At 37.9% G+C, this 12,688-nt stretch overlaps 1 protein-coding gene across 1 annotated transcript in view; it reads left to right on the top strand.

The window, feature by feature from the left end:
* LOC116299342 (uncharacterized) overlaps window positions 1-12,688 on the top strand; it is a 40,892-nt gene that overhangs the window by 12,991 nt on the left and 15,213 nt on the right. Inside the window, exons 8-10 of the mRNA XM_089040882.1 lie at window positions 9,808-10,149; window positions 10,803-10,916; window positions 11,571-11,900. Coding sequence (XP_088897008.1) covers window positions 9,808-10,149; window positions 10,803-10,916; window positions 11,571-11,900 — 786 coding nt within the window. The remainder of the gene's footprint in view (window positions 1-9,807; window positions 10,150-10,802; window positions 10,917-11,570; window positions 11,901-12,688) is intronic.

Below are 12,688 nucleotides of genomic sequence, written 5' to 3'. Positions count from 1 at the left end.
GTTAAAGTCAAACTGCATAGATAAAAGACTGAATCTTTAACAAGCGGCTGATTTGCACATGATCTAGCTCCCCTATTGGATTTACTACCAAGCATTAGTGTTATTGAAGCGAGATTAAGTTAGAGGTACAAATGATTCTTTTCTATTTCTATCTTAGCCTCGTTTTCACCGTTACTTTTAAGAAGGGTGCATTATTAAGTAATCGGCTTATGGTTGCCATTAAAACCTCAGTGTTCATTCAGAAAGGTTCATTCAAAGAGTTTATAAAATCATAGCTAGAGATAACTCATTTAAAACGCCAAAAAGAATTTACTATGTTCAAATGGATATTGCTGTACATTTTCGTCTCCAAATCAATTCATGACTGTGGTCATCCTGAGATAGCATGGTATCCGGCAAAACATGCTTGTCAAGTTAGAGAAATACAATTATAAGTAATTTATTTAATATGTCTCTTGGGTTTTTTATTTTCGATTTATCATTTTTCTTTCACGAATTATAAATTGTTGTTTTGCTGACTTAGAAATTAATATTTTATTTTCAATGGAAATCATTTATTTTCAGAGCAAAATTTGGGTCAAAATTATACATTTAGGGACCGGTCATTATTTAAGTTGGAGGGCGGGGGGGAGGGGGGGGGGGGGTGGAGGAGAAATTGTCAGTGACGCAAAAAAAAAAAAAAGGCCCCCCCTTTGAAGGCATCCAAGTTTATCGAAAATCCCCCATGGATTGTATTAAAAAATTTAAAAATTTTCCCTAAAAGTCATTTTTAAATTTCAAGACCCCCCATTTTTCACTAGCAAAAATTTCAGGCCCCCCCCCCAAATTTTTTCTCCACCCCCCCCCCCCCAACTTAAATAATGACCGGTCCCTTAGCCCATGAGGTTTTTTTTACTGACATTTTTTTTTTCTAGTATTATAATGGTTTCAGACTTTATCTTATACTATGTTGCAGTTATACAATGCCGAATGAATAAAATACATCGTATTTGCTTATGTTTAAAGGAGACGGAATAAATAACTTTGAGGAAGAAGATCAAGTGTTTTGGGATGACAAGTTGGACAGTGAATCTGACCATGAAGAGATAAGAGGAAATGAAAGGAGATTGGTTGAAACTTGGGATATTGATATCGAAGACGTAGAAAGAGATTTTGAACAATCTAGTGCAGAAATAAGCGTTGCCGTCGAAGCAAGTTCCCGAGTGACCCTTATTAACTGGATTGCCTTGTTTGTGTGCTTTTGGTCTGCATACTTTTCTGTACCAGACCGAGGCATTGATATTCTCCTCGCCTTTTTTAAAGCGATTTTTCAGGTTTTGTGTGAGCTTTCGCCAATCATTTTCCCAACCGCAGTATTGGTTTTCCCGAGCTCCTTCAAACTCTTGAAAAATTATCTTTCTTTTAAAGATAAGCATTCAAAGTATGTTGTTTGTCCGAAATGCGACACCCTATACCGTTTTCAAGACTGCATAACAACAAGATTCGGGCGTGTCATTGCTAAACCATGTTCTCACATTGCTTTTCCGAATCACCGTCAATTGTTTCGCCGCACACCTTGTGGAGCGGAATTGCTTAAGGAAATTCGTTTGAAAAATGGACAGACGAAATTGTACCCACATAAAGTTTATTGTTATAAAAGCATCAGAGACACTCTAACTCTCTTTATTAAGCGACCAGACGTTGTACAAAAATGTGAGATTTGGAGAAATCGGAATGTACCGGACGATATTTTAGTTGATATTTACGATGGCCAAGTGTGGAAAGATTGGCAATATTTTAACGGCACTCCTTTCCTTGCCCAGCCTAATAATTATGCTTTTATGCTGAATGTTGACTGGTTTCAGCCTTTTAAGCACAGTGTCTATAGCGTTGGAGTCATATATATGGTCCTCCTAAATCTTCCGAGAAAAGAAAGGTACAAAGAGGAAAACGTAATAATAGTTGGGGTAATACCTGGTCCACACGAGCCCAAATTGAATATCAATACGTACTTACAACCACTTGTAGCCGAATTGAACTTATTGTGGCACGAAGGCATCCAAGTTCGGCCTCATGGGAGTAGAACAGCAAGATGTTTTCGAGCTGCCCTCCTTTGTATTGCTTGTGACATTCCTGCACTAAGAAAAGTTTGCGGTTTCTTAGGATGTACTGCTCACCGAGGGTGCTCAAAGTGCACAAGATTTTTCCCCGGAGATTTTAGTAGCATGAATTTTTCAGGTTTCGAAGATGACGATACACCAAGGACAAATGAAGAGCACCGAAGAGAGGCTCAGAAAATACTCAATGCAACAACCGCTGATGAACGAAACCAAATTGAAACTTCCACTAGAACAAGATATTCTGAACTCTTACAGTTGCCTTACTTCGATTGTACTCGTTACCATGTTGTTGATCCTATGCACAATTTGTTTTTAGGGACAGCAAAACATTTAATGAAAAATGTATGGCTAAATGCTGAAACGCCAATTATTTCTAAAGAAAATTTGAATAAAATCCAGGAAAAGGTAGATGACGTCAAAGCACCATCATTTATTGGGCGTCTCCCGAAAAAGATATCAACATCGTTTGGAGGATTTACTGCTGATCAGTGGAAAACATGGACTCTCTTGTATTCTGTATTCTGCATTTGGAATATCGTTCCAACAGATGATTTGGAGCTGTGGAGGTTATTCGTATTGTCCTGCTTTCACCTTTGCTCTCCACTTATTACAACTGAAGAGCTACAAGAAGGACATGATTACCTAGTGGAATTTTGTAAATCGTTTGAAAAAAGATATGGAAAGGAACGTGTTACGCCAAACATGCATCTACACCTGCACCTCAGACAATGTATTTTAGATTACGGGCCTGTATATTCATTTTGGCTTTTCAGCTTCGAACGTTTCAATGGGATTTTAGGAGCGTTTCGAACTAACAATAGATCTGTTGAAATACAAATCATGAGAAAATTTCTCCAAAAGCATGAACTAAGAGATATCCCTTTACCAGAGAGATTTCGAGAAACTTTCCAACCAGTATTTCAACTTCTTCAGGAGGCACAACAAGTAGGAACACTTGGCGAAAGCATCCCATCAATACCATCAACACTTAATCTTTCAGTTGGTCAAGTACTACGTTGCTTAGAGTGGAGCAATATGAATGCATACTCATGTTTTTCACCTCGATCCATTGATGTTCTTGATGATGACTATACAGAATATCTCTTTAAAGCTTATGAAACAATTTTACCTCAACACTCGGTCATTGAATGTGTTACCGATACGTTTGAGAGAATTAATACCATTGGATATTCGGGGACAAAGCTAGGGTCCTCTGACTCTAGACTGGAACGTTCTTCCTTCATTCTTGCAAGTTGGTGTGGCCAATATAGTGGCAGTATTGAGACCGATTCATTTGACTTGCGCCCCGGTGTTGTCGATTTCTTTCTTAAACAAACCATTATAATTGATGGCAAGCAGGAATCATTGTGTATGGCAAAGGTTCGATGGTATCAGCGACATCCAGAAAGACACAGGATTGGCAGACCACATGAAATTTGGTGCAGAAACTTGTTTGAAATGGAAGGGCCCTCTACATTCATTCCCATACAAAGGATACACAGCCAGTTTGTTGCTGCTTACGATGTTATTGACAAAGAAAGAGTATTAATTGTTTGTCCTTTACAACGTAAATTGTACGGATGATGGAGATGACAGTAAAGTATCATCCATGAAAAATATTCAAAGCTATCAAAAATAAACTGTTTGAACTGTGCATCAGTAACTAGATAGTCAAAATGAAAATTGAATGAATTGTTTGATGAGTTTAAAATTAGATGAATTAAAATAATAATGAATGAAACTGCATATATTGGGAATAAAAAAAGATGAATTCATATGTTTAGACTAAACAAAATTGATGCTTCAAATAATATTACAGATGTTAGCGGTTTGAAATGCAGCTGAGGTTAATGGGTTAATGAGTTTTCTTATTGTCACTGGAAAAAACGCATGTACGACTTACGCATATTATAAATACATCGTCCGCGTTTTTTCCTGTGTGTATCAACGCATATAACCTCACTTTCATGACATCAAAGCAAAACAATGATTGAATTAATGTGGTCGCAACATTGATGTCATGCGTTAGGAAAAAAAATTGACACATATGACTGAGATGGACCTGCATGCACTCCCTCCTCGTAAGTCGTAAAAACAAGCCAACATCCATCATAATTCAGTTGAAAAATTATTGATTTGTTTTGAAAAGTTTTGATTGCAATAAATTGAAACGGAAACCTCACATCGGATATACTCAGTTTGGGGTATTGTATTTGCTCCCCAGGTAAATATGGGGCAAAGCCTAGTGCAAAGTTGATTTCATATGTGCCCTTCATTTGACAATAGGGCAAATATAGGGCAAAAACGGTTATCATATATCCCCACTGGGTAAATACTTCTAAACTAAGGGCAAATATATAACATATTTACCCATGTGTTCAGATGTATGGCAAAGCAATGGCAAATTTATTAGAAATTTACCCCGACCTTTGCCTGCATAGGCAAATGTATGGGCAAATATAGAGCACCATATTTGCCCAACATTTGCCAAGCGGACATATGATGACCAAATCCATTATTTCGTCGAGTGTTCTCTTGGCTGTTTTGAGAAAGTTGTCAATGAAGACATCACCTAACATTTGGAGCTCTTTACCACTGATTTTGTCGGGACCACATGCTTTTCCCACTTTAATGAATTGATTGAAACAGTGGGATAGGAGATCTTTATTGACAACGAATGATGAAAAAGTCGGGGTAATTCTGTATATGTGGCTAACAGGTAAAGTTGAAGGGTCTTGAATTGTTGAACTGTTAGAATTTGCCAAATTTGAACATATATTGGTAAAATATGAGTTCAGTTCACTTGCCTTGGAGAAGTTGTCATTTAAGAGTGAGCCAGAAGAGGACTTCAATGGGCCAATGGTTGAAGACTTTTTGTTGCCTTGAAAGGATTTGACTAATGTCCAAAATTCTTTACTGGATTTAGCATTAGAGAATTTACAGTCCCAGTAAGAAAGTTCAGCAGATCTTAGCAGTTTAGTGCAGTAGTTTCTTTGTTTCTTATAGGTCAACCACTCAGGAGATCCTCTTGGTGTTTTTTGGGCTTTGAGGAGAAGATTATATCTCTTATTTAGTTCTTTTCTCAGGGATGAAGTCATCCAGGGTAGGCTATTTGATTTAATCCTAGTCTTTCGAAGAGGAATGTGATGGTCTATATATGTTGTATAAAGCTTCCCAAGCCTAAACGATGTCGTCGATATCCTCAAAGATATCACAGATATTCCATGGAGCAGAGGCGAATTCAAGCTGAAGGGCTTTAATGTCTACTTTTTTAAAATCCCGGACAAATTTAAATTTAGGTTTCTCAGATATTCTTCTTAGGTTAACAACAGCATAAATCAGGTGGTGATCAGATATTGCAAGATTACAGGAACCATGATTAGAAATCTTGGAAGGAACAGAGGCAATAATCAAATCAATAAGAGAAGATGGATTACCAGTGACTCTGGTGGGAACGTCAATAACATTCTTTCCTTGGTTGAATTTACTAAGTAGATCCATGAATTTCCGTTTTAAAGGAAGGTCATATGAGGACGATAAATTAACATTAAAGTCTCCCAGTAAAATAATGTTAGACCGTTTGCGCCATAAATTTTCCATAACCATAGAAAAGTCGTCGAAGAAGGAGGTACAGTTGGGGGGTCTGTAAAGCGAACCAATGAACGGTCCCTGGGAATGAAGCGTAATATCGATCCAATTAGCTTCTAGAGATTTAATTTAATTTAATTTACAGCTTTTATGACGCATTTCGCTACGCCTCAATGCGTTTACAATGTGTATCACAAATAAACTATAATTAAGACGTAATAATTATAATATATATATATAGATAACTAGACTAAAATGTTATAATAATGATAATCTAAAACAAATTAATTAATATATAGCTAATATAAAAGTATGGTTAAAACAATATAGGGTTAAAATTAATATAGCATAATAATCTGTATTTCGTAAGGACGCAATAGATCAGTCAAAAGCTTCTTTGAAAAGATATGTTTTAACTAAAGATTTAAACTGTTTAACAGTCTCAGCATTTTTTATTATTTCTGGTAGGTTATTCCAGAGCTTAGGCGCAGCGATAGAGAATGCTCTATCGCCATAAGTAGATGTAAATGATTTAGGAACTATCAATAGCTTCTTAAAAGCAGAGCGTAAAGCGCGCTTAGGTGTATAATATTCTAATAAACTGTTTAAATATGTTGGTGCATAACCGTTAATAATCTTAAAAGTAATTAGTAAGACCTTAAAAGTTATTCTTTGCTTAATAGGCAGCCAATGCAACTGGCGTAAAACAGGAGTTATATGTTCTCTGCGCTTAGTTTTAGTTATTAGTCTGGCAGCTGAATTTTGCAAGCGCTGCAACTTATTTAATTGCTTTGTAGGTAAACCATGCAAGACGCTATTGCAGTAGTCTAATTTAGACGTCACAAAAGCATGTACTAGGCGTTCTGTGCTCGTTTGATCAAGATACTTCCTAATTCTACCAATATTTCTAATTGCTAATGAGGCTGTGCGGCATAGATTATTCACATGACTAGACATAGTAAGATGTCTGTCAAAAATAACTCCGAGGTTTCGTGCTTCCCCATTAATTGATATGAAATGCTGACTAATACTGATACTAGAAATAGGAGCGTGGTTTGAAAAACGAGAATAAAAATGAACGATCTCAGTCTTAGAAGGATTGTTGCTAAGCCTATTTTCTAGAAAAAAGGACTGAATGTCATTAATACATAGTTCAAGATTGTTTATAGCAGAATGTCTATGATCAGGATTCATTGTTATGTACAGCTGAGAGTCGTCAGCATACATCATGCAGTCAAGGCCATGAGATTTAATTACTTCTTCCAAAGGAGCAAAGTATAAGATAAACAGCAGTGGGCCAAGCACCGAACCTTGAGCTACGCCGGACTTCATAAGCTGAGGACTGGACTCGGTATTTCCAAGTACGACTTTCTGAGAGCGCTCTCGTATGTAAGACTCAAACCATCGAAGTACTATTCCTGTAAAGCCATATTTGTTGTTCAATCTATTTATGAGTATGTCGTGGTCGATGGTGTCGAAAGCAGCCGACAGGTCAAGAAGAACAAGATTCACTTCCTTCCTGTGGTCGATCGTTCTAAGAATATCGTTGTGAACTCGTAGGAGAGCCGTTTCTGTACTGTGGAATTCTTGATATGCTGATTGTAATTTGGGATAGAGTTGATTTCTTGAGAGATAATCACGTACTTGAATAGAAGCGATACGCTCAAGAACTTTTGACAAGAATGCAAGATTCGTTATAGGCCGATAGTTAGAGAAGTCATCCTTATCTAATGAGGTTTTCTTGATTTTTGGAAGTAACCGACCCTCTTTGAAGGCAGTTGGAAAAACACCCTTTTGAAGTGAAGAGTTTATTAAAGTTGTTATTACAGGAAGTAGTTCCATAATACAGGTCTTTAATATTCGTGTTGGAATAGGATCGGAAGGGCATGACTTGGAAGGTGACTTCTCGACTATTTTACGTATCGATTCCGGTGAGACTTGGTCAAATCTTGCTAGAGAGCAGTTAAGAGGAAACTTGGGGCTCAAGATCGCCTTAGACATCGGTGTAGGAAGTAATGTCTGTCTTAGTTTGACGATCTTGTCGGTAAAATAAATGCTGAATCTTTCAGTGAACTCATAAGCTGAAGTATATGAAGGGAGAGGAGGCACTGGTTTAACCTTGAACATGCCATCAACTAAACGGAACAGCTGTCTCTGATCAGCAGACTCAGTTTTAGATTTATAGTACTCAGTTTTATGTTGATCCACTGATAACGTATATTTTCTACATTGTTCATGGTATATTTGTCTGTGTACCTCCAAACCAGAGTTCCGATAGACACGTTCCCAGCGGCGTTTTTCGCGTTTAAGATCACGTAATTCAGCGGTATACCACGGTGCGTGAGGGCGGAGAGTGATAGAACGGCAAAGCTCCGGAGCGTGTTTGTCAAGTATCGTACGTAGTTCTGAGTTGTAAAGCTCAGCTAATTCCTCAGGATCAGGGTCGTGGCTATCGTTTCTTGGCAAAGATGACTCAAGTATATCCTGTTTAAATGCGTCCATGTCAATGTCTCTCAGGCGGCGTTGTTTGTATTGTGATTTACTGGCAGCTGGTTTGGCGAAGGCTATAGAGCAGATCACGGCGCTGTGATCAGACGGGAGATCATCTATAACCGAGAATTCCGATAATTTCGTATCTTCCTGTCTGTCAATAATGAGATCCAGAGTGTGTCCGCTGCGATGCGTTGGGGCTGTAATATGTTGTTCCAGGCCAGCCGATTCCAATATATCCTTGAATGCGTTCGCCGAAGTATCATTTTCTTTATCCATATGAAAGTTAAAGTCACCGTTTAACAATAAATAATGAGAAGCTAAAGTGAGCGTTTCAAGTAGCGTTGAAAAGTCATTAAAAAAGGTATCTGGAGTTGAGCGGTTTTTCTTCGAAGAGGGCGGTCTATAGATGGTTACTAGACGGATGGAAGATGTACCATGACTAATAGTCAGTCCATGTATTCCATCGATGGAAGCGGAATACAGTCATTTCTTGTGACTTTGAAGCCCTTCCGCAGTAAGATACCAACTCCACCGCCAGGTCTGTCGATTCTAGGAACCTGATGGAATTCGAAATCTTTCAGAGTATTCGATATTTCAGCCATAGTGTTATTACTATGAAAATCAGCAAAGAGCCAAGTTTCAGTAATTGCTAAGATGTCTAGGTGTTTAGATATTACCAAATCACAAATTGAGCCGGACTTCTTGTTTATAGATTGTGCATTCCAAGCTCCAAATTTGATTTTAGTCGGCTTAGAATTAATGTGTTGAATAGGGACGAGATTTTGAAGATTCCTTTGTTCAGCCAAGCGATTACTGCATTGAAGAGTCCTACTTTGCCTTCGTCTTTGCGAGATATTAAGCACAGGAATAGGTCTAGTAGTTGATGAAAACTGGTATGTTCGATTATAGAAGCTGTGATGTATGGCAGTTGGTATAAGATTTAGGAACAGATCCGGTGAAACAGGAGCATTAGATCTTGAGTGCGAAATTTCTGTTCTTGAATATTTAATTATCGCAGGAGCATTTTGGTTTCGTAATGTAGGATTCTGAATAAGTCCCGAACAATTCGTAGCGACCACTGGTCCAGGATTCCTCTGGACATCCATGTGTATAGTAAGGTCTGTCCAAAATAGTTTATCAGGCAAGGCCAGGAGCACAGAGCCTAGAGTTTCCAACTTTGGATACTCATAGTGGTGAATTGAGGTTTCTAGGAGTGCTCCCAAAGCTAAAATCCGAACAAGTAAACAGAGCCAGCTATCAGTGTGGCCGGCCATATTGTTTAGGCTCGTGGTCTGACATTACGTTCCGTCGAATGATGATGTATTAAAGGACAGTTCCCTCCGTTCATAGCGCACTCTCCTAGGTTGCAATAATTCATTTTCCTCTTTCGTTTTGGTTTAATATGTTTTGTTTTTGTTGTTTTGTTGTTTGTTTTTTTCAAAAAAATGTTTAAAAATTTGGGGGGCACGTGACCCCTCCTCCCCCGAATTCAGCTCCCCCCGAATTCCCCTCCCCCCGCTACGCTACTGGATTCAAGATTGTTTTGAGATTTGTAAGCATCTTAATAGAATTACAACTCATTTCATGCATCAGCGAGGTTAGATTTTTTATATAATTTCCTTTTCAGAAACAACAAAACAAGCCGTTTGTGGTGATGAACAAAAAACTGAGCAATTTTTTAACGGTACCTGGTCGAAAATCGAGAAATCCCTTTCGATAAAGTTGTGTGGAAACGAACAGAAGTGTGCTGATGGATCGTACTCGTATGAAGCACTTTATAATATATCCGGATATATTTTCTACACTAACGTTTCAGTACAGTCGGGGAAAGGCTGTTTAAATACATCATGGTGTTCTGACCCATGTGCGTCACTGAAAAGACAACTTTCATCAAGCTCACAACTACGTATGAAAACGTGCAATATCACTTGTTGTGATGGAGACTACTGTAACATCAAAAACGCATCTGGTATTTGAATTTAACTATTTATTCTTGCTTTAACGAATTAAATCTTTTTTGTTAGGATTTTGGTTGGCTTTGTTTTGGTTATTTTTGGTGTTATCGTTGTTGATTGTAGATATTTTAAAATCATTATAAATTTTTGTTTTTTGTTTTTTGTTTTGCTGCATTTCCTAATCCCTGCTGGTGTATTTATTGTCCTTTTTTTGTTGTTGTTGCTGGTGATGGGTATCGGTCTCGATATTGTTTTTTTTATTAACGTCTATTTATTTTAAATTTAGACACTTTTGTTGTCTAGTTTGTCCGCCAGTGTTTTTTTCTAGTTTGCTTCAGTCTTTAGCGTTTAGTGCCTTTTCTGTTATTATTATTATTATTGTTGTTGCCGGTGGTGATGGTGGTGGTGGACTTCCTCGTTTTAATCAATCAATATTGTCTTTGTTGAGTTTTGTTCGTTGTTGTCGTCGTTTTTGATATACATGTGAACATTCAAATTTTATTTTAGCTATCCGAGTGCGAGGTAGCTTCCTCCCTCGATAAGATTAACTACGAAAGGGTGTGAGCGATTTTTGATATTTTGCTCTTTTAAAAAGTTATTGAATTTTAAAGTTGAACCGTCAAAAAATTTTAATGCCTGTTAATGTTTTACCGCATATTTCTTGCAGGGATCAACATGTGTGCTACCAATCCATGTTTCAACAGAGGAACATGCTCTCCTCAGGTGAATGGCTACTCGTGTACATGTGTACCAGGATACACCGGAAAGAGATGTGAAAGCAGTACGTTTTTATAGCTATTGTCTAATTTTTAAAAGATTCAGGAAAAGGTTCACATATCGTAGCTCAGAGCTTTGAAATTATTCCAAAACGGTCGGTTTATGTGTGTGTGTGTTTTTTAGAAACTATTGATCATTGGGGAATCTAGGGTGCGGCGTAGCGTAGCAATCAGCGAGTTAGCCGTGCCCTGACTCATAGATCAGGCCAAGGGTTGATTGAGGCAAGGCGATAAAATTTGAAAGTTATTGGAATACCCCCTCCCCCGGGATTTCATTATAATCGTCATCATAATCACAAGGAAAGCAATCATTCCACCTATAAGTTTCATTTCTATTCAGAATAGTCCCCTTCTCAGTTTCCTACGCCATCTTGAAAGGTAGCCGTGCCTTTGCATCGAAGCGAGACGAACGGTGAGCTTGCAATGATAGAGACCTTTTTTAACACCGTGGACAATTATTCACATGTCTCTATCATTGCAAGCTCACCGTTCGTCTCGCTTCGATGCAAAGGCACGGCTACCTTTCAAGATGGCGAAGGAAACTGCGAAAGGAACTATTTTTCCAACGTTGAATTTTCAATTGATAACCAAGAAGATGTATGTATATCTTTTATAATTACTCTTTACAATTATTTTTGTATTGTATTATATCTATGCAGAGGTACCTGGTTACACTGTGTGTGGTTCCTCTCACCAAGCAAAGGCTAGTAGTGGTCAAATCGTGCAGGATGACAAACTTACCATTCAAGCTTGCCCTAACTCCCAGAAATGTTATAACGCCACATACAGAGTAGAGAAAGCCTTTGAAGGGGGTATGAAGATATTTGTTGATGGATCTATCAGAGGCTGTCTTAATGCTATGAACTGTTCTGATCTGTATGCCTATGGAAAAAGCCTTCTTGAGACAGACAACACAGTTAAAATGATTGCCGGTCATGGTGTTTGTTGTGATGGGGATTTTTGTAACTTTGCCAGTGTTTCTCCCCCAGGTGATTATATTCTTCTTTTGTTTCGTGTTTTACTTTTAGATGTTGAATGACAAGAACGATAATCATTAAGAAAAAAAATCATTTCGTGTGACAACAGAATTCTAGTGTTTTGCCATCCGGCATACCTTAATCGTGCAAAACCTTGGCTTTAGTTGCTGTATGTATGTAACATGCTTGTTACCAATATAAGAGCTGAATGAATCTCATCAGCTTCGTCATCAAATGAATCTCAACATATCTTTTTTCACATGGTGTTTGAGTTTCCTCCTATTTCACTTTTTAATCCACCAACCGGTTGACCCAGTTGGTTGAGCATCGGACTTTTGAGCGGGAAGTTCTGGTTAGAGTCCCGGCAGGATCAACACTCAGGGTCTTAAAATAACTGAGAAGAAATTGCTGCCTTTGTAATTACATCTACAAATATTGGTACTAGACTTTTGAGTGGCTAGGATGTCCACTTTAAATAGCGGTCCCGTCGATCTCTCCACACTTCATCATTACTAACCAATATCTTGACTTAAAAGAGCAACCGAAGACGTAAAGAAACCCTGGCAGTGACCACCCTTAGTGCCTACACCTAATACTAACCATACCTCATGGTTGTAAAATGCACAAAAAGCAACCTGACATTAATTCACATTTCAATATAAAGCGCCTTTGATCATGTCTATACAGAAATATCTATATAGAAAGGACACTATAGAAATAATAAATCAGTTATCATCATTATTAATTTTTGCATATGCGGGGTGTATTACCGATTGCAAATTCGTAGCCTGGGAACATTT

This window comes from Actinia tenebrosa, unplaced genomic scaffold, assembly GCF_029948245.1.
Source record: "Actinia tenebrosa isolate PJP-AT-01 unplaced genomic scaffold, QUT_ActTen_1.0 PGA_scaffold8__29_contigs__length_14323225, whole genome shotgun sequence".
NCBI lineage: Eukaryota > Metazoa > Cnidaria > Anthozoa > Actiniaria > Actiniidae > Actinia > Actinia tenebrosa.
The sequence above is the reverse complement of the archived record's forward strand: the minus strand, read 5'-3'. Positions and strand labels throughout refer to the sequence as shown.